This window comes from Ochotona princeps, chromosome 1 (genome assembly GCF_030435755.1).
Source record: "Ochotona princeps isolate mOchPri1 chromosome 1, mOchPri1.hap1, whole genome shotgun sequence".
Taxonomy (NCBI): domain Eukaryota; kingdom Metazoa; phylum Chordata; class Mammalia; order Lagomorpha; family Ochotonidae; genus Ochotona; species Ochotona princeps.
The window spans coordinates 16,246,957-16,269,229 of NC_080832.1; the positions used below are offsets into that span (position 1 = coordinate 16,246,957).

The 22,273-nt window shown below is 47.2% G+C and overlaps 1 protein-coding gene across 1 annotated transcript in view; it reads right to left on the minus strand.

The window, feature by feature from the left end:
- UST (uronyl 2-sulfotransferase) overlaps positions 1-11,061 on the minus strand; it is a 297,060-nt gene extending 285,999 nt beyond the window's left edge. The window contains exon 1 of the mRNA XM_058666312.1: positions 10,284-11,061. Within this exon, the coding sequence (XP_058522295.1) occupies positions 10,284-10,545 (262 nt within the window). The 5' untranslated portion in view covers positions 10,546-11,061. The remainder of the gene's footprint in view (positions 1-10,283) is intronic.
- Positions 11,062-22,273: the final 11,212 nt, after the last annotated feature.

Below are 22,273 nucleotides of genomic sequence, written 5' to 3' on the forward strand. Positions count from 1 at the left end.
AGCAATCATGTCTGGGACTCTCAAAAGAGGCTCCCTCCCCTGGGGCTGCATGTAAAAATCAACAGGAAGATGTTTTTAAATACATCCCTCCCCCTCTACTATCTCCCCAAACCATGCCCTCTCTCCATCTGCTAGCCACTGGGAATGTTCCTAGAATGACAACCAAGACCACGCAGAGATATGGCCAAAATGAGCATCTCTGGGAAAGAAACAACTAAGAAGCACACATTCAAATGCCTTTGTTCTAGAGAAGAATAGCTAGAAGTATAGGAGGCCCACATGACTTAACACACTGATCGCTACATGACTTAACACAGAGCTACTGTTGAGACCCTTTCCAGACCCCATCATCCAGTGCCCTCCCATCCACCGGCTGAACTTTAATGAACAGCTCTGTCTACCAGTAGGAAGAGAGTCATATCCAACAGCTTTTGTGTCAAAGATGGAAGTTCCATGCTAGAATGGCATTGTTTTTAAGGTCCTTAAGCAAAAGACAACATCCTATGAGATTCTGTGAATTCGGCCTTTGCTTACTAACATGATCAGCTGCTGTCTCCAGCGAAGTGGCTCTCACCAGCGCCTGTAGGAATCAGGGCCGGGGACAGGAGGCAATACAGAAATTCAGATGGTGGGAAACAGATGCCAGGGTTCCTGGGAAACACGGAGTTCCCTTTTGCAGTTCACTGCCCTTGCCCTGACTTCTGATGTAACAGAAGAGAGAACCAAAAAAAGAAAGTGATGACAATGCTGGGTGGGAGAGCTCATTGTAAAGTGGCCAAGTCACAGCAGCCCTGCTGATCCAAGTGTTTGAGAGAGTGCATCTCCCAGGTTGCTAGTCCTATGCTAAAGCAGTCAGGAGCCATTCATTCCAACAGAAAGCCCTAGTACACTGCGCCTATACTGCAACTGTTGGTCTGTGAATGCAGGAGGGAGAAAAAGCAGAGAAATCCAAAACAGAGAAAAGCAGGCTGTGCAAAGAATGTGCTCATTACAGACTTTCTAGCAAGCAAACAAGAGAGACACAAGAAGGTTCACGTGTAAATAGCAGGGAGAATGACTGGGGCTGGTCAGCTGCAGAGGAGCCCTGGGCAATCCACGGTGACAGGATAAGCCACAAGAATCAGTCAAGTAGCTGTACATTCCAGGAGTGGATGGGTGCCTTCCATTGGATGCACAGTCCTAAGCAAATGTGCACTCTCCCACTGGTATGCGTGATTGTGTGCACACACGCACATGAGAGTGTGTATACACATGTGCATATGTGCCAATAAAGAGGAGTCAGAGAGAAGCAAAGAATAAGGTGAGAAAATGACTATTTGTTGAATGCAAACGCCAAGACTTGGGATAGAGAAACACCCTATAAAGTAACACTTATTAATCTCGCCTTACAGATCAAAATACTCAAGGCTCAGGAATTGTCAGAATACTACTCTAGTTCTCCCAGCTACTACGTAGTAACAAAGTGATGTGTTCTAAAGTTTTTTGTTTTGTTTTGTTTTTAAATATGGGTTGAAAGACCGAAGGTTACTCTTTAAAGAGATTTATTTGGAAGACTTACAAAGAAACAGGAGAGAGAAAGAGATAGAGAGAGACACCCTCCATCCACTGGTTCACTCCCCCAAATAACCATAATGGCTGGAGCTGGGCCAGGACAAAGCTAGGAACTAAGAGCTTCTTTCAGTTTCCCAAATGAGTGGCATGGATCCAAGCACCTGGGCCATCTTCTGCTTTCTCAGGCACATTAACAGGAAGCTGGATTGGAAGTGGAGCAACTAGAACTCAAAATGGTGTCATGAAGGACGCTGGTGTCTCAGGAAGCAGCTTAACATGCTACACCACATCATTGGCCCCTCTCTGCTCTATATGTTCTTTCTAGTCCCCAAGAAGGCTTTTTAATGAATATTTATTGAATTATTAGACAAATGGATATTCATTTTCTTTCTTTAAAAAAAAAGACATTTAGGTATCAGAACTGAGGCATACTGCAACTTGTAATGCCAGCATCTCAAATGGGTACCAGTTCAAATCCTGGCTGCTCCCCTTACTATCCAGGTTTCTGCTAATGGCCCAGAAGAAAGCAGCAGAAGATGGCCACGTGCTTGGGCTCCTGCACTCACACAGAAGACCCAAATGGAGCTCCTAGCTCTTGGCTTCAACTTGGCCAGCCCTGGCCATTGTGGCCATACAGTGAGTAAACCAGCAGATGGAAGATCCCGCTCCTGCTCCCTCTCTCTAAATCTGACCTTTGAAATAAATAGACAAACCTTTTGAAAAAAAATATTTGTCCACTTATTTGAAAAGCAGACTTACAGAGTAAGGGAACAAGAGAAAGCTTCCAGCCACTGGTTCACTTCCCAAATGGATGCAGCAGTAGGTCTGATGCAGAGAGAAGCCAGGAGCCTAGAACTCCATCCTGGTCCCCATATGGGAGGCAGGGGCCAAGCTCCAGCACTGTCTTCCACTGCCCTTACAGGTGCATCACCAGAGAGCTGGATGAGAAGCAGAGTGGCCAAGACTCCAAGCAACACTCCAGTGTGGAATGCTGGTATCAAAGCTGGTGATCTAACACTCAGCATCACCATGCTAGCCCCGTAAACAAATGAACGTGTGTGTCTCAGAATACATTCATTTTTATTTTTATCAAGATTGTGAAAATTTTACCCCCAGAACTAAAAAGAAATTAATGATGCTGATGCTGTAGACATGCATTATAGTTTAATGCACTGATTATTATAATCAGTCACTGAATGAATCAAGAAGTATCTTATCAAGGCCATAATTTAGTGATATTTTAGTATCTTACCAAACAAGAATAAAAGATTTGGTGCACTGAACTCCAGTTTTAATTTTTATTTTTATGTTTTTCCTTTTTTTCTTTTTGTTTAAAGACAGAAAGATATGCATATTTTTTTGAAAGACAGATAGACTGTCCACCCACTGGTTCATTCTTCACACATATAAACGGCCAAGACTGTGCCAGGCCAAAACCAGGAGTCCAGAACTCAATCCAGTTTTCCATATGAGTGACAGGGACCCAAGTTCATAAGCCATCACCTAACACTTCCCCCATCAGCAGGGAGACAGACAGGTAGTAGAGGAACTGGGACTTGAACCAGGCACTCCAAGAAGAGATGCAGCCATCCCAAGTGAGGCTCTAACCACAGCACTAAACACCTACCAGCCACAGTTTGATAATCTGGTCGTTTTACAGACTAAAATCTAGATTTTAAAAGTCGAGTTCTAGTTGGAGCTTTCAATTGGCTGGGATGATACTCCGCTGGCTCTGTCTTCAGACCAGAAAGGGTATACCTAAGAAGCCGTTGAACTTGACTGGACAGTAAGATGCTGGACTCTATGTTTGGTATACGCTTGCAATGGGGGAATCTCAACTGAACTTGAGCTGTGGTTATGCAACAAGGTGGAGGAATCCACCATGGTGGGAGGGTTTGGGGAGGGGTGGGGAGAACCCAAGTACCTATGAAACTGTGTCACATAATACAATGTAATTAATGAATTAAAAATAATAAATAATAATTTTTAAAAAAATCCCTCCCCCCCCAAAAAAAAGATAATAGCTGACATTTAAGGGGGGGGTGAAAATGAGATTTAAGACACATAATTAGTTCAAAGAAACATACAAAAAAACTAGATGCAATGTAAGGAAAAGCTACCAAAGGAAAAATAAAAATAAAAATCGAGTTCTAGGTTAAAATCTGTGCAGTCACTATTTCAAAAATCACATCATCCCATGGTTTCAACTTCATAAAGACTTAACGTCATGCTTGCAATGTACTGGCTAATTTAACATAAATTGCCACTGAAGGAAGACCCTGACTCACAGAGAAAAATCAACTGTTATTCTAAAGATTCTCAAACAGAATGGTCTGGCGTTCAGAGAAGTAACAGGAAAACAAGAAGCAAAAATTGCTTTCTAGGTGTATGAAACCCAATCTCTAGACCAACCTCAGAATTCTTAACCACAGAGAGAGTTCCAAAAACTGTAACTCCACGTGATGAAAGGCAGAAAAGAACAATCACCCCACGTATCCTAGAGTTGCACGTCATAGTGATTTTAGAATACTGACTTGGCCCCCAAGCCTGCAATAGCTAGGAAGACACAGGCTGGATGCACCAACTGAGCTACAATTTTTCTAGCCATCCCTCCTCACATTCTCTGCTTAAAACATCAACCACACACAGCAGAGTGCAGAATCCTAGCAAAGCTCAGTTGGCTTGGCAAACACATTGAATCAACAGCTTCCTCCAAGGGGCTGTGCACAGCAGCCACGGCTGTGTCAGTGGAGAACTGTACAAGCTCCCCGGCTTCAAGGAGCTCACTCACAAGCAATGACATCACCAGGTTGCTCGCCAGACCTTCAGAAGGGATGATGAAACCGAACAGCACCGGAGTCTACAGGTCCTCACTGGAATCATCGCCTCCTCAACCATCAGCGTAGAGGCCTAAGCCAAGGCCAAGGCTGGCAAAGAGACAGCAAAAAGGAAACGCTAGCCACCTTCGGGGCATTATAGATGGCTAATATGAAATCCACGTCAGACCACGAAGTACAGCACGACTTGTACGCTACACAGGTGCAGGTGCTTCTTGGGTAATGCTGAACATGAGAGTGTCTCAAACTGAGCCTATTTTAAGGTTATTATTTTAATAATACAGGTCCCTAACTCTAGTAAGAATTTCTCACACTTTCAGAAAAAGCCAGTAGAATCTTGCAAAAAACATAAATCATTTTATCACAGCCAAATAAACAGGAAATGCTGTTCCTAAATGTTTGTCCTGCATAATACAACTCACTGTGAAGACAATGTGGATTCCAAATGAATCCCAATTTTAGGAGATTGCTCAAGATTTTCTTGGTAGACCCATGTGGTACTGTGGAAGGAACAGCACACACCCAAATGTTCTCTCCTGCTGAGCCAATCGGCTCCGTTCCAGCTAGCAAATGCAAAGACGAAATACTCATGTTCATAGTACTGTAGTCAGCTACACAAAACTGGCTACACTTATATTCCACATTTAAGTCCCTCCATTAATACAGTGCTATTGTGTCCCCCAACCAACCCTACAAGACAGAGTGCAGTCATAAACTAGAATGTCAGTTGTCCTAGTCAGCAATTTCTAGTGATAAGATCATATTTATGCATTCATTTCCTAGAGGACTGTTTAAAATCTAAAGGCCTCTGTTTAAAGTATACATGATATGCTGAAGAAAAACCAAATCTTGCTCCTAAGGTTGGGAGACTGTTTTACAACAGATCTGATCTGGCCTCTATTTTTACCCTTTCCGTTAAACTCACTTAAACTTCAGAGCAATTCAAATTCAATCAAATGACACACTTTTCATTTCTTGACTCTCCAAAGTGCCAGGCTGATATATACTATATGCAAAGTTGGGTAACTCTGAGGACTAAACCATTATATCTCTATTTGAAGTGGCACAAATTAAAAATGAGAGGAAAGCATATCCACTGAAGTGCCATCTAGAAGATTTCACTCGCGCACACCCCAGACTTGAGCATAAATCATTAGAGTTTGCCAGTTGTACAAGTTTGCCAGTTGTAAGCCATCTGGCTGATTCTGTTTATACCATTGTAATGAATGCTATTCCAAGTTTTTGATATTTCCACAGCTCATAAGCAATGAGGCTACTGGCAGCCACGCTAATTTCGGGGGAAGAAAGGTGGGAGATTCCATTTGATGGGGGGTGGGTGTTTCCATTGCAAATTGAAGATTACATGCAACTTCAATAAAGAGGAAAAAAATGGATTTCACTGAATTGGAAACACCACACACAGCCTCAGAATTCAAGTGGAACATTCCTATAATTCTCTATCTACCCCTATGTTGGTATTCTCTCCACCATTCAAGGAGGAAAATTCAAGACAATGGTTACTCCTGCATAATTTTCTTCCCCAACTCCCTTTCCTGTTTTCCAATTTGTTTCAGCTGGAAGTTCTTTAGGGCACACGCTCTGCCCTGCTTCAGTTGGCACGGGTGGCCACAGGAGAGAAGACTTTTGTCACTGACTCCTTGCTCCTGCTCCTTCACACTCTACGCTCTGAATGCCTCTCTTAGCCCACTCCGTGCCTCTCCTAACCTAGAAAAGTCTGAGGCCAGCTGTGAGTGCAGCTGTTGGCTGGTCTTTCCCTTGAAATAATGGGGCTTCAGCAGCAAAGCAGATGCATTTTTAAAAGTTAAAATTAAACAACAAAACCTAACCTTAAAACATCCATTTTCTCTCTCCCAAGCTTCACTCTCTCCCCTTTTCTCTCAAAAACCTGAGAATCCTCCTGAGGACAGCACTTTTCTCTAGAACATTCACCTGGATCAGGCTCACCTGCATAACTGCTCAAGCAGGGCTTGCGGGGTCCCTGTTAGTTATTTAAAAAGTTGGTAGAGTTCTAGTTCATATGATATTACGATATTATCCCGATATTATTACGCGCAGCTAATTCCCACAACCTGGTTCTTTACCGTGAGCTGAAACACACCATTACGCGCAGCTAATTCCCACAACCTGGTTCTTTACCATGAGCTGAAACACACCATTACGCGCAGCTAATTCCCACAACCTGGTTCTTTACCGTGAGTTGAAACACCAGACGCAACGAGGTATCTTAGGAGGTTTATTTCAACGGGGCAGGAACGGGTAGAGGTGGTGAAAACCAGGAGAAAACGGGGAGAGCAAAGAAAAGCAAGAGAGAGAAGAGAGAGAGAGAGAGAAGTGAGGGAGAAGAGAGGGGTAAGAGTGGGGTAAGAGTGGGGTAAGAGGGGGAGGGATAAGAGCCGGGAAAGAGAGAGCAGCACCTGGGGGAGCCTTTTGTCGGCCAGGTATAGGGGGTGGGGATTGGGGAGGGATTGAGGGCAGGCCCCCAGGGGATTGGTGCCTGCAGGTGAATGCCTAGGTGTGAGATGAGACAGAAAATTTGCATTTCTAATAAACGGCTGAGGATGCTGCTGTGCAGGCCCTGAGAACCCACACTGAGAAGGGGAGCCTTGACGCAGAGCCACGGCTGCAGCCAGAAAGCCCAGGAAGCCACAGCTGCCGCACAGCTCAGGGGGAGTCAGGGTTCCCCGACGATAACTAGAGCTAGCATGGTGGGGCGAACTTGGGAAGGCAGAGTTTGAGAGCAGGCAGCTGCTGAATTATGTCCCATTTCTGCCAGCCCCTCGAGAGCCCCAGAGTAAAACTAAAAGGAGGAAAATGAAATCGCATAAGGAATTAGGATCATGTATAACCAGTCGGCTCTTCAGCTTTGCACTTGGCCTATATTTCCAATTTGCCTCTTGAGCCGCCCATGGTGCTTTGTAATAGGCACTGGAATCAGGTCGCTTGGGTTTTTAAGTCGTGCCTTCTTCCTGGTATATCCTTTACACCATAACAAAGCTGAGAATAACCACAGAACCCTCCAATGGGGCTCCATGGATTAAATGTCCTCCTGCCTTACACTAAGAGGCACACACATGGTTAATCTTAGCTTTTACCACACAAGCCTCTTTTGGCTGTCCTGGGAGAACAATCCAGAGCTTTGGTCATTCACGTAGTGAGTACTGATGACCACCTACTATGGATCCACTATGTGAAACTGTACAAATACATTGAAATGGACTCTGTAAAAACAAGGTATGTGACTGATAGTATTTTCGTTTGCAAAACTATGACCTGATAGGAAGTTGCATTCAGGAAAAACACTTGCCTCTCAAACTGGCTAACCAAGAAAATCAAGAGAAAATGCTGGCTAGCCACACATTTTGTTTTGATGGTCACTAAAATAATAGAACAGAGGAAAGGGGGGGGGGTATAATTCTACAGATACCTTGGCCTTATATTATTAAGGCAATATTTTCGGCTCTCCTGAAGACCGCAAACCCACTTTTCCTGAAAAATCATAATAGTTATGTGCAGAGCAACAGGACACAAATTTGGCTAACGGATATCCTATTTTCAGTTCACACTGATGTCACCAGCCGGAAACAAACGGATCACTGGGTAACAGGGGCAGTGTTTCACCTTGCAGCTCCCACCCAGTTCCTCGCATGAATGCCACACCCGGCCCTCCCGCCAGCTCACATGGACCAGGCCTCCAGTGTGGAAAGCAGTAGTGGAAAGGTAAGTGTGACATCAGTTCAGACTTTCAGGTATGTGTCCTGGACACTTCCTTATTCCTCCCCTCAGGTTTTCCCTGCCCCAAGAAAGTTCTCAGGACCACCGGATGCTAGCAGCTGCCTTTATGCAGCTTCAGAAAACATCCATCCCAGCAGGAACCTGACCGTGACCAACCACAACTTAGAAAGTCCGAGGGTCCTGTCCAAAGTCAAGGGCACTCGAACAGATGTGTTCCACCCTGACCACTGTGGCCGTCCCCTACACCACTGGCCTCTGCAGAATCTGCTTATTAAAAAAAAAAAAATCTGGGGCCTGGCGGCGTGGCCTAGCGACTAAAGTCCTCACCTTGAATGCCCCGGGATCCCATATGGGCGCCGGTTCTAATCCCGGAAGCTCCACTTCCCATCCAGCTCCCTGCTTGTGGCCTGGGAAAGCAGTCGAGGACGGCCCAAGGCTTTGCGACCCAGCACCTGCGTGGGAGACCCAGAAGAGGTTCCTGGTTCCCAGCTTCGGATCGGCATAGCACCGGCTGTTGCGCTCACTTAGGGAGTGAATCATCGGACGGAAGATCTTCCTCTCTGTCTCTCCTCCTCTCTGTATTTCTAACTTTGTAATAAAATAAATAAATCTTAAAAAAAAATCTGGGGAAAAAAATTACCAGAATTTTTGCAGAAAAAGTCCGCTAAGCATCAGCAACACTCACCTGCCAATATTAGTTATGACTGTTGTGGGTGGGGACAAATAGATGAGGTTACTGACACCAGTTAAGCCTCTGGGAGATGCTCAAATAGGAAACTTGCATTAAAAAGGAGACTGGAGTCCCTTTTTAAAAGGCATATCATAGCTCACATTCTCTTTGCGATCTCAGGCTACGCATGATACTTTGGAAATCTATTTAGGCAACATTTTCCTGCACTTTTCCTAAAGCATCTTGCAAAACCGGCAGTGTCCACCTCCTCCATTTCAGGTGCTATAAAAGTTGTAACTTAAAATCTGAGCTGCTCTACACGACTGACAAAGCTTTATCTGTGTTCTTTCCAAATGTCCTAACTCATCTGTCACCCTGGTGACACACACATGAATATTGTGTGCCTATCTGCTTTTTTCCCAATGGGCTGCTCTCCAGACCCCTGGCTTCGGAGACGACCAAGGGACAGTTCTCTGAGGGTCACTGAGGCGGTCCCAGCTGGCCCATCCTGTTTTTACTGTTTGATGTCCCGGCGCGCCCCACTGGCTGTCACCGCGCAGATGCGGGATGCTCCTGGGGTTGGTGTATCTAGCGTGTTTGCAGGAAACCGGGGAGTTCTGCGAGACTTTCCTCGCACCTGGTGCAAGTGCCTGTGGTTCAGGCGCGCGAGCCAGCCTCGTCCCCTGGCCCTGGCTGTGGGCTCCGGTGGACCCGTGAGGAGAGAGGAGCGGTTCCTGTCTGCCCGCCAGAGCAACTCTCACCAGCATGGCCACCAGCGCGGCCACCTCTTCTTTTAGTTCTCAAGACAGGCGGTCTCGCACCCAAGCCATTACCATTTTTTTTAAGTTCTCACTCACATGTCAGAGAGTGCCATCGAGTCACAACAGCAGCTACGCTGCTGGCCAGACTGACCTGCACCTTCGGACAGTCCCAGACCCCAGGACTCAGTTCGCTTCCCCGCATCATGCTCGCTGTGGCTGGCGAGGTGAGTAGGGGCTGCTCAGGGATAAAACAGAGCAGCCCTGCGCGGAAGCAGGCGCAGTAAACAGTGGTTATAGCCATCCTCACACTCAGGAGCGCACGACCAGGCGAGAGGGTGGTCCCCACCGTCGTCATGGAGGGGACTGTCCTTCCCCTTTCCTGTCCCCACACTACAAGGCCTGAATACCCGCACAACTACACACACATCCCACACACGCATCCTTTCTGCCCCAGTGAGGAGGGGTCTGGCGAGGGCAGGTGGAAGGCGTCCCGCCAGGGGTACCTGCCGGAGGACCCTGGGTACCTACAGTCCCGGCTCGTGACAGGAGCAAAGCGCCCCGGGTCGTGGCGCCAAGGGTGGCGGTCATCACACCTGGAGTGCCTCCGAGTCACGGCGGCGGCAAGGGGGTTCACATGATAAGTCACCGACGCAACCCCAGAACCTTTCGGCAACTTTGCGCTGCCGCCGCAGCCCGCCCGCGAGTCCTTACCCAAATACTGCCGCAGGTCGAGCAGGAAGCGAGGTGGTCCCCCGCTGAGCTGGTAGAAGAGGGAACCCAGACAGAAGACCAGCAGCGTGGCCATGCAGAAGCCGTAGTCCCGGAGGGAGAAGTGCAGGAAGGGCAGCAGGGGGACCCGGCGCTTCCAGCTGCCCAGGCCCGCGGGGGCGCCCCCGAGAGGGGCCCCATGGGACCAGGGATCCGCGCCGCTGCCGGGATGCTGCTGCTGCTGTGACTGCTGCTTCTTCTTCATCGCCTGCTCCGCCGCTTCGCACAACCGGCCCGGGCCAGGAAAAGGTCACCCATCCGCCGCCAGGAGGAGAGCCCGGCCGGCCGGCTGCGCATGGGGAGGGCCGCGCCGCGGGCAGCCGGCTGGGGGCGGGGCGGGGCCCAAGTTGCCGGACTCAGGAGACTTTCCTAGGCATGGTCCCCGCCGAGCCGCCGCGGCCCGAACCGCCGAGCCGCCGAGCTGCCGGCTCCGGGCTGGCGGGACGCCGCCCGCGCCCGTCCCGCGCGCGCCTCAGCCGCCCCGCGCCCGCCGCCCCGCCGCGCCTCGGGCTGGCTCGCGGCCGCCGGGGCTCGCCTCCAGCGCCAGCGTGGACCCCCGGCTCTGTGGGTGTGCGTGTGTGCGCGAGCGTGTCGGCTCTCGGCGGGTTTTGTCCCGGCTCAGGCTCCTCTGGAGGAACGGCTGGGAGGCGGACACCGTCTCCTCGCTCCACCTCCTGGACAGGGGGCTTCCTCCTCCCCTTTCTCCCTCCGGCGCTGCGCGGCCGCCCCGGCCCGCTCTCCCCGCCCGCGCGGCGCGGTCCCCGGGGCCAGCTCGGTGTCACGTTACCCCGGCTGCGGGGGGCGGAGGCGGTGCGTCTCCGCCGCCTTGAAGAAAGTTTCTGGGTGTGTTGTGTGTGTGAGGTTTGGTTGGGGTGTTTTTTTTTTCCCCTCATTCCCCCTTTCTCCACCCTCTGGCCTCGGTTCCTGCATCACCAGCGACCTCTGGGGGCCCGCTGACTTCGCTCCGGTCCTCAGTCGGCGGCGCGGAGAAGCGCCGCGAGGCTTCCTAGTCTGTGATTGCCTTCCAGAAACTGGATGCTCCGCTGTCCCCCGGGGCTGGGCTCTGAGGTTTTAAAAGACTTGGCTGCGAGCGAGCGAGCGGTATGAGCTTTAGAAGAAAACAAGCCCCTCGGGGCCAGGCTCGGCGCTCGGAGGGAAGCCGGAGAGGACGCTTTCGGATGGCCCTTGCCGGGTCTAACAGCTGCGGCCCGCCGCGCCGGTCCCCGGCCCCACCTGCTTCCGTGCTCCGCTGGGCAGCCTGGAGGGCAGCGAGGACGTGGAACATCACAAAGCCGGCTGTTCTCTTGGGGCGGGTGATTCACGATAAGGGCTGCCCTCCTCAGCCAGGCTTTCAGGAAAACAGCTCATCACCACTATATAGTCAGGTTGGGAGTGGCACTTAAATCGCTTTGCGCCTCCAGCCTTCTCAGCCAGCCAAGGCCCTTCGTACCGTCATTCACTTGTGGCCCGGATGATGGGCTAGAATGCAGGCTGTGTGGCCTTGCTTGGAACCCAGACCCCCATCCTTTCATTCTCCCTTCTGTATATTGGAGGAACAAGATTCAAGAGAGGAATTGGGAGTCCACAGGACTGTGTCCCGACAGCTTACACAGAGTGGAGTATCTAGGGGGAAAAAATGTCACTGGAAATTAGGGACTAGGATTCTGAAATCATGAGATTATACTGGAACAAAGGTACTCACCCTGTGGTTAAAGTTAACCTCTAGAAGAGTGTCTCCAGTTCCTGCCATGATCCCTGAGTGAAGAAGGCACGAAGGTCAAGAGCCAAAGAGAGGTACAGGTGTATCGCTTCTCAGCCTTTTGGCTAAGATCAAGTGTGGAGAGTTACAGGTGAACAGGGCAGGCTCCCACACCTGCACACGCACACTGACGCACAGATGTGCACACAGGTTCTCTCTGATTATCCGTGATTCTGGCCCAGCTTCTAAGGGATTTTTCTGTTAGTTGTGCATTTCACTTTTATCCCATGAATCAGATATCCAGATCCCTGAATCTGGATGGATCGGCATATTTTACGAATGTGAATAGCAACCATCCATCAGTGCCCGTTCATGATGTTAGTTCCATGAGTAAAAGCCTGAATAGCTGCCCAAGTCAGACCTTTTGCGTTTATGCAGAGGGACCAGGAGGTGGAAGGGGCAAGGGCGTGTTGGAGATGTTCCAACTGTGACGGTCAGTTGCTGAGGCCTGACACCCTAACATGAGCACTCGGAGGAAGGATGGTCCTGCCCAGGAGGCGCTGTCCTCTGCCGCCCTACACCCAGCATGTTAAGCCTCCTCTCACCGCTTGCATGGGAAACTGCCTCCCCCCATGTTTCTCCTGAGGAGAGGGATCTGAGAGGTGGGGAGACAGAGCAGGAAGAAATGAAATAAACATTGGAGAAAATAAGTAAATATGGGAATAAAAGTTGAAACCAAACCAGTGGGAAAGTTATGAGGGAAGTACAAGGGGGCAAAGCCCAGCTTAATACTCAAAACCATGTCAATTCCATAATATTGCAAATTGCTGTTGATGTTATATTGGGACTCTTAATTGACTGTGATGATATTATGCCAGCTCTGACTTCGGACCAGAAATGGTCTCCCCAAGAAACTGTTCAACCCATCTGGACAATAAGTAGCTGGACTCCATGCTTAATATATGTTTGCAAGGAAAGAATCTTGATTGAATTTGAACTGTAATGTTGCATCAAGGTGGAGGAATCCACCAGGGGGGGGGGGGAGGGGGATTCCCAAAGCCTATGAAACTGTCACATAATGCTAAATATTAATTAAAAATTAAAAAAAAACAACAAGCTAAGACATAAATTTTAGATAACAACAACAAAAAAAATCAGTGTTTAAAAGGTTGCATTAATGGACAAGCTGCCTAAAAACTCCGGAAGGAAAAGCAAGGCTATGAAGAAAGAAAAAGACAAAACACTCTGTGTCTTCACCAAACAGAATCTTGGGTGATCACATGAAACGTTGTTCTTTGAAATGTCTTTGAATTGTCCATTCAAGTGATTTTTTAAAATATCAGTACTAACGAGTGGCATCTTTATTGGAACCACGTAGTAAATGTACCTTAGTAGAGACGAATGTATTAGCAAACTTCATTTTTGGCTTCATAATTTATAAGCAATAATTTTATTGTTAGCTTCATAATTTACAAGCAATACTTTACAACAACTAGACTCCCTTCCAGTTGCCTAGGCCTCTCAATGCCTTCTCTCTCCATGACTTTTCATACAGTTTATGTGTGCGTGTGTGTGTGTGTGTGTGTGCTTATTTATTCAACAGAGCAACAGAGAAAAACAATTTTTTTTTCTTCCATCTACTGGTTCACTCCCCAAATGCCCACACCAGCCAGGGCTGAGTCAAGTTGACATTCCAGGTTTCCCAGGTCCTGACAGGAATGCAAGCACTTGAGCCGTCATCTGCTGCTTCCAGGGTGTATTTGCTGGGAGTCAGATCTAGAGCAGGGTAGCCGGTACCCAAAAAGGACACTCAGAGGATGTGGGCATTGCAAGCAGTGTTTTATCCCACTGCATCCCAACGCTGGTCTCTCCAATGACTTTTCCTTTCTGGCCTCCAAGCCACTCACTCCTGTCTCCTGTGACTTGCTTTTGAACTTGTCTGCTCTGTCCTTCTCTATGCCCGCTATAGCCAGAGCTGGGCCTGGGCAAAACCAGGAGCCTAAAACTCAAGCCAGATCTCCCAGGTGGGGTGCAGGAAGGCGAGTACTGGAGCCGTTACCCTGTGGCCTCCGAGGGTATGCACTAGCAGGGAGTGGTAACTGGGAATGGAAGTGACTCTTGAACCCAGGCGCTCTGATGTAGGATGCAGATGACATAAGCAGTGTCCTAACCACAAGACCAGAGGCTGGTCCCCAGACACTGCTTGGGTCGTCTGCCTCTAGTCACGTGGACTCCAAACCCTGAACTCCTTTTTTTCCTTTTTCCCTTTCCTTCACTCTTGTTGCTAAGCCACCTGCACTTTCTGTAGGCTTAGAGCTATCTTCACAAACAATAACCGGACTGGGACCTTCTGTGCCATCATCCTGGCCCACACCTCCAGCATCTCTTACTTCGCTCATTGTGGCAGCTTCCTGTATCAGTTATGGTGAGATTTAATTTTTCCAGCAACAACAAATAACTGGTTTAAGCCAGAGTTTCTATCCCTGCCATTTGCAATGAGCCCAGAGTTGCTCTGCTGTCTCCATGCCATCATTAGGAACCTGGGTGGGCTTTTCGCTGTACCATCTCCATTTTGTTTTCATTTTCAAGGCCTCCCTGTGATTCAGAACGGCTGCTGAAGCTCCAGTCATTAGGTTTACATTCCAAGCTGGGAACAGGAAGAAGCAAAAGAGGAGAAAAGCCCTTTTCCTAACAGTTTTTTTTTTTAAAGCAGTTTCCAAAAAGTACTAAAAATCACCCAAAAATTACTCACAGAGCTGTAAGAGGAGAGTGCTAGGAATCTATCTTTTATCTGGGCATACTTCTTGAGAAAAAGAAAAACCAGGATTCTATCATTAAAGGAAGAAAAGGCAAATGAATAGTAAGTGGCACCAGCCATCTCTGTTCCTTGTGGCTGATCTCCCAGGCCCGTATCCTTTTGTTCTGGGGCAGCCAAAAGGAGACATCCCTCCTCAGAACCTGTCAGTGATATCTCAGGGAAGTCGGACACATACACAGCAGCCTACGCAGTCCTGCCCATTGCCTCTCTGCCCCGTTGTCTCTCTCTAATCTCATCTCTTATCCCAACCCTCCTCACCCTGAGTCACTGTTGTTTGTCAGACAAAACCAGGGGGCTCTATCAGGGTGAGTGCTCTCTGCCTAGAAAATTCTTCTCCCAACCCTCCACACAGTCGCCCATTCCCAGCCTGGCTTGCTCTGTGGCTGCCTTCCCGTTCGGATCAAGGCACACACACACCCCTGCGTGCCTCAGTACTTGGATCTAATTCTCTCCATAGAATTTCCCATGTTCTGAGATGTTAATATCTTGTATTTGTTGTGTGTTTCTCCCCACAAGGAAGCAGGCAACACAAAGGCCTCACTACCTAGAAGGGTGTCCACAGGTAGTTGTTATTCAGTATTGGTGCAATGAAAATGGCAGTTTTTAACCACCAAGAGTCTCAACCTCAGGGGGGTCAGATCTCACTATGCCGTGGCTGGCCAGCTGGAGATGGGCAATGGAGGGTAGTTGTACATTCTGCTACAACTGTCAAACTATCACCGCAGGACTTGTTTGAGGTTAAACACATGTTTGTTACACTGTAGAGTGAGATGAACAAATGAAACCCTCCCTACTCTCATGACCATTTCCTGTCATTGTGAAACTGTTGGAAGGGCTGTGAATCCAGAGGGCTTTGGTAGGTGTCACCACTCAGCTGGACCGAGTGTTGCTTAGCCTTAGGATTCGGGTTCATCTCGGGAACCTGGGGCCAACAGGCTGCTGGAGAATCAGCTTTCTGAGCTCTGCTCTTGCATGACCAACTGGACTGCTAACAGATCCTCTCTGTTGGAAGTAGGCTTTCTGTAGACAAGTTTTTGAGTTTTGCCCATATTGTGATAATGGCAAATCATAAGCCAGCTCCGACTGGTTCCCAGCAGTTAGGTTGGGCACTATCTTTTAATTACACAGTTAAGACCCCCTTGGTTTCTAGACTTGAGCGGCACAGCTCTCTGTGTTCCCCGGTGTCCAGCCCAGCTTCTGTATGTGGCCACATGCACACAAAGAACCAGCAGGGCTCTCTACTCACAACTCACATTATCCCTTGCTGTGGATTAAAAGGGATTTGTTTCCCTGAAATTCATGCAGCTCCATAAACTTGAATGTCTTAATATCCATGGTTGAATGATTAAGGGTGGCTGCGAGAGGGGGCCTGATGGGAGGTCACTGGTTCCTTGGAAGTGTATCTTTCAACGTTGGTTATCAGAAGTTCAAACAAGTCGGTCCAGATTCAGTCTGGATTCTCTCTCTTGCTTGCTGGCCCACAATGTGATTACTGCTACCATACCTCCAGTAACTCCTCCCTTCCAGGAACCCTCCCATACTGGAGGTATGCATGCCAGATGTGGGGGGTTGGGCCATGGGATCCTATAATCTGAAACTGTAAGAAGAAATAAACCTTTTCTTTGCAAAGAAGCTTCTTTTGGGAAGCTTAATGAAAGTAACAAAAATCAGACCAATATACTCTAGTTTCAATCTTGAACAGATGGGCCCGGCACGGTGGCCTAGCGGCTAAAGTCCTTGCTTTGAACACACCAGGATCCCATTTGGGTGCCAGTTCTAATCCTGGCAGCTCCACTTCCCATCCAGCTCCCTGCTTGTGGCCTGGGAAAGCAGTCGAGGACGGCCCAAAACCTCAGAACCCTGCACCCACATGGGAGACCAGGAAGAGGTTCCTGGTTCCCAGCTTCGGATCAGCACAGTACCGGCTGTTGCACTCACTTGGTGGTGAATCATTGGACGGAAGATCTTCCTCTCTGTCTCTCCTCCTCTCTGTATATCTGACTTTGTAATAAAAATGAATAAATCTCAATCTTGAACAGACAAGGCATGAATATATAAGCAAGCAGACCAATAAAGCATTAGACAAAAGGACATTTTGAATCTCAAATGTCTTATAATTAATAATAATAGCTAAGCTGTGTTAGTATCACTGTGTTCCTACTAGGCTGTTTGTTGTCCGTGTGTTAAGCCATGTAACACTCACAGCAACCTCGCTAAATACTATCATTTCCCTTACTTCACAAGGAGCAAGTGGACATTAAGCATCATATGAGAGATTCTTTAAAAATAATCATGAAATGTATATTGTGCAAAAGCTATGTATGACTTTCAAACTGTTCTATACCAGAATAAACATCTTAATTCCATTTTTCCACAAACATTTGACGTTCCCTTGTGAAGATCCCAATGGGCCATCTGCTCTGAAAAGCAGTGCTACTGGCTTAAAGGATGGGTAGAATTTACACCAGGGTAACAGCCCAGAGAGCCTTCCCAGGAACGAGAGATTTGAGACAGAGTGAAAGATGAGCGGAAGAGGTGTTTCAGAGCGCGTGATGGATCCTGTCTGGAGAAGGACGCCTGAGGTCCGCGGCGTCCCATCCCTGCTCAGGACAAGGGGCTCCACGCACAGCGCCCAGAAGGTTCTCGGCAGAGGTCCTTCAGTGACTTTCTCCCTGCTCTCAGGCGAGTGCTGTGGCCTGGGTGTGATTTCACCCACAAGGTCCCTGGGTTGGAAGCTTCGCCCCTAGGGCAGCAATATCGAGAGTTAGAATAAACTGGGGCAGGTGGAGTCTAGAGCAGGGTAATTAGGCCACAGGGAGCATTGCCTTGGAAAGGGTCTCCCTGAGAGAGTTACTTTCGGCAACAGTGGGTTATTATAGAAGAGGGAGCCCCAAGACTGATTTCCTGCGTTACCATGGGGTCGCTCCCTGGGCCCATATTATTTATTTATTGGTTTATTTATTTGTTATATGAACTTTATTTATCTTTTCCTCCAAATGACCTTGCCAACAGTCACAGATTTGCTTGCAATAGTTATGTACTGGCTGTTTATAAAGTACATTAGCATTTTCCTCTTAAAAATGTAGGTACCATACTTCTGCCACGATACACTCTGCCATGATGTGCCACAGGCAAAGGGGTTCCACCAGGGCCCACACTGACAGGGCTGCCCAGGCTTGAACTTGCCTCCAAATGGTGCTTAATCTCAGGTAGTTGGTTATCATAATAGAAAATGGATCAATATGGCAAGTGTTTATCAGCAATCCTGACACTAATTAAGTGGGTTCTTCAGGGAAAACAGTATTTGTTAAGGGAGTCCACAAAGAAACAGACATGAGTTCGATTTTTGCAAAAAGAAACCATGATCCCCCAAAGAGACTTTTTTAAGTGTACACACTATTTTATACAGTTATGTTGTCTCCCTGCTCTGAGAAGACTGAGGACCCAGTGCTTTCAAAGTGAGTTTTCTAAGTCTTGCTTTAGGAGGTTGGTACTACAGCACCACAGGCTGAGTTGCTGCTTGGAACACCCTCATTGCTTACCAAAGCGCCTCGGATAGAGTCCCAGCACCTACCTTCCCTTCCAATCCAGCTTCATGCTAAGGTCATTGGGAAACAGTAGATGATGGTTCGAGTGCTTGGGTCCCTGCAACACACATGGGAGATGTGGTTGGAGTTCTAGGTTCCTAATGTGCCTAGCTCAGCTTGCTGCAGGCATTTAGGGACAAGAGCTGTGGATGGAGAAATCCTCTGTCTCTCTCTCTGCCATTGTCATTCTGCCTTTCAAGTAAATATATAAATCTTTAAAAATAAATATTTATGAGCCATTAGTTTTTAAAGTCTTGGCTTATTCTACATTAAAAACCTAATAAATTAAATGGCAAATTAATTTAAGAGATAATTTAAGAAGAACAGAAAATCTTTTATTAAAGAATACAGTTAGTTATTTGAAAGGCAGAGAGGCAGAGAGATCTTCCATCTACTGGTTCACTCCACAGATGACCACAATGGCCAGGGCTGGGCCAAGTCGAAGCCAGCAAGCAGGAGCTCCATGTTTTCCAGCTGTGTCAGGAGCCCAAGGTCTTGGGCAATCCTCCACTGCTTCCCTAAGCACAGTATCAAAAAGCTGGATGGGAAGTGCAGCAACTGGGACTCAAACCTGCACCCGTATAGGATGGTAGCACTATAGATGACGGCTTCATCTGCTGTACAATAGCACTGACCCAGAAAGAAAAATGTTTAATATCTGATTTTAATAGATAGGATCTTATTATTTTGATAGTGCAAATTACTATTACAGTCATATATTTTTAGATTTCTTAGACATACAAATGATCACACGAATATTTGACTGCTTTAGTGATTCTATGATATGCTCTCAAGAGATTCTGAACTAAATCTAATATTTTCCACTTAAAAAGTCATTATCAGGGACCAACATAGCGGTGCAGCAAGCCAATCCTCCACCACATGGTACTGTCATCTTATATAGGTGCAGGTTTGTGTGTCCTGGCTGTTCTACTTCTGATCAAGCTCTCTGCTTATGGCAGTAGAGGATGACCCAAAAGCGTTGGGACCCTGAACCCATGTGGGAGACCAGGAAGAAGCTTCTGGCTTCTGGTTTTGGATCAGCTTTGCTCTGGCCATTTGAGAAGTGAACCAGCAGACAGAAGACCTTTCCCTAATTCTCTTTCTCTCCCTGCAAAATCCATCTTTTAAAGTCAATATCATAATAGAGGCCATGCAAACCGTAACTGTGGCCAAGGAAACTCCACTGTTTCCTAGCAGTGAGCTTTAGGTATTAAGGCCATTGAGCAGAGATTGATACCAACCCTTCTCATTGCTTCCTGTCCCAGTTTATAGGCAACATCACATGTGGGAATGCATGTGGGAATGTAATATACCTCCCTAATCAACAATCCAATCTGTTAGCTATTACCTGGAATTCTGTTTTCAGTGTGACTGACAGCCACACGTAAATTTAAGTTATTTAAACCTCATCCAACTCATCCTGTCAGAAAGGAGGAGTAAGAAGCAAGAGTTGTGGCACAGGAAATAAAACCACTGTCTGCAGTGCTAGCATCCCATATTGGTGCCAATATGAGTGCTGGTTGCCACCTCTGACGCAGCTCCCTACTAAGGTGCCTAGAAAAGCACCAGAAAGTGACCCAAGTGCTTGAGCCCCTCATCTGTGTGGGAGGTCCTGGCTCCTGGCTTCAGCCTGATTTCATGTCTGTCTATTGTGGCCAGTTGGGGAGTGAATCAGTAGATGGAAGATTCTCTTTCCCACCCCTTCCTTAAGTTTGTACATCTCTCTGTGTAACTCTGACTTTCAAATAAGTAAATTAATCTGAATAGAAGGAAGGAAGGAAGGAAGGAAGGGAAAGAAAGAAAAGAAAGAAAGAAAGAAAGAAAGAAAGAAAGAGAGAGAGAAAGAAAGAAAGAAAAAGAAAGAGAAAGAAAGAAAGAAAGAAAAAGAAAGAAAGAAAGAAAGAAAGAAAGAAAGAAAGAAAGAAAGAAAGAGAGAGAAAGAAAGAAAGAAAGAAAAAGAAAGAAAGAAGAAAGAGAAAGAAAGAGAACCTATAGGGTCCGGCACGGTGGCCTAGTGGCTAAAGTCCTCACCTTGAAAGCACTGGGATCCCATATGGGTGCCGGTTCTAATCCTGACAGACCTGCTTCCCATCCAGCTCCCTACCTGTGGCCTGGGAAAGCAGTTGAGGACGGCCCAAAGCCTTGGGACCCTGCACCTGCGTGGGAGACCTGGAGGAGCTCCTGGCTTCATATCAGCGCAGCACCTGCCGTTGCAGACAGTTGGGGAGTGAATCATTGGACGGAAGATGTTTCTGTCTCTCCTCCTGTCTGTCTGTCTGTCTGTCTCTATCTATCTATCTATAACTTTGCAATAAAAATAAATACATCGGGCTTGGTGTGATAGCATAGTAGTTAAAGTCCTCGCCTTGCGTGCGCCGGGATCCCACATGGTCGCTGGTTCTAATCCCAGCTGCCCTGCTTCCCATCCAGTTCCCTGCTTGTGGCCTGGGAAAGCAGTCGAGGATGGCCCAAAGCCTTGGGACCCTGCACCCGTATGGGAGACCCGGAAGAGCTCCTGGCTCCTGGCTTCAGATTGGCTCAGCTCCAGCCATTGTGCTCACTTGGTGGTGAATCATCGGACGGAAGATCTTCCTCTCTGTTTCTCCTCCTCTCTGTATATCCGCCTTTCCAATAAAACTAACTAAATCTTTTAAAAAACATAAATCTTAAAAAAAAAAAAAAAGAGAGAAAAAGAACCTGTAACCAGGCATAGCTTCTTAGAAGAGCTAAATCAGGTACTTCACTGGTTGTTTCTGGATTCAATGCTTCATTTGACTGGCTGAATAAACTTTGTGGTTCTCCAACCATGCTTGGTTCTTTCAGTTCCCCGCACTTTCATGTGCCTACCTTTCTGTTAACTGCCACGAAACAAAACAGAAAACCATAAGACAAGCTGTTCAGCCCTCAAACACTCTTCTGTTTTGTCAGGATTGTCGCAAATGAAGAAACGGGATGGGAATGCAAGACAATACATAGCTAAGGCTAAACTGTTTCTCATTTGCCGAGAACACTGAAGCCAGGGACATCTTTGGAGAAATCTAGCATTCAATTCACTCACAAAGGGAAGAATTGGTCTCAGGTGTTGTTGTTTTTTTTTAAATCATCTAAAATGTCTGTGCTCTGAGTCTAAAAGTGGTCTTTAGACTTGACAAATACCTTACATGAGGTAGGTGACCAAATTAAGTATTGTTGGCCCAGGGGCGGTGTGACTCTGAAGTTGGCTTTGTATGGCTTCCACGTTGACTGTGTCTGACACACATGACTGGTGGAGAGGAAGCAAGGTGTCAGATGCAGGGGCCAAAAACATCTGGGAAAATGAGAGCTTGACGGGGGCTTCTAAAGGCATAACTGTGCTGGCAATAACCTGAATAATTCTTTCAGCAGATGAACTTCATGTGCTACAGGGTTACTGCTCTAGTACAAATCATGCCTAACACTTTTGTGCAGCCAAGTACAAATACTACAGGTTCCACTGCATTGATTCATCACAAGTCTGTCCTTTTTTTTGTTTTTCTTGCCTTTGGTTAATTAAATCAAAGTTTTGATGGGTTCATCTGCCTTGCTTAAAGAACACATAAGATAAATTAATTGGTAGTCTTTTTTTTTAAAAAAAAGATTTATTTCTTTTTATTTGAAAGAGAGATTTTTACAAAGAGAGAAGGGGAGAGAGAAAAATCTTCCATTTATTGGTTCACTCCCCCAAATGGCCGCAATGGCCACATCTGAGCTGATCTGAAATCAGGGGCCAGGAATTTCTTCTGGGTCTCCCATGTGGATATAGGGGGTTAAGGACCTGAATTGTCTTCCACTGTTTTCCAAGGCTATA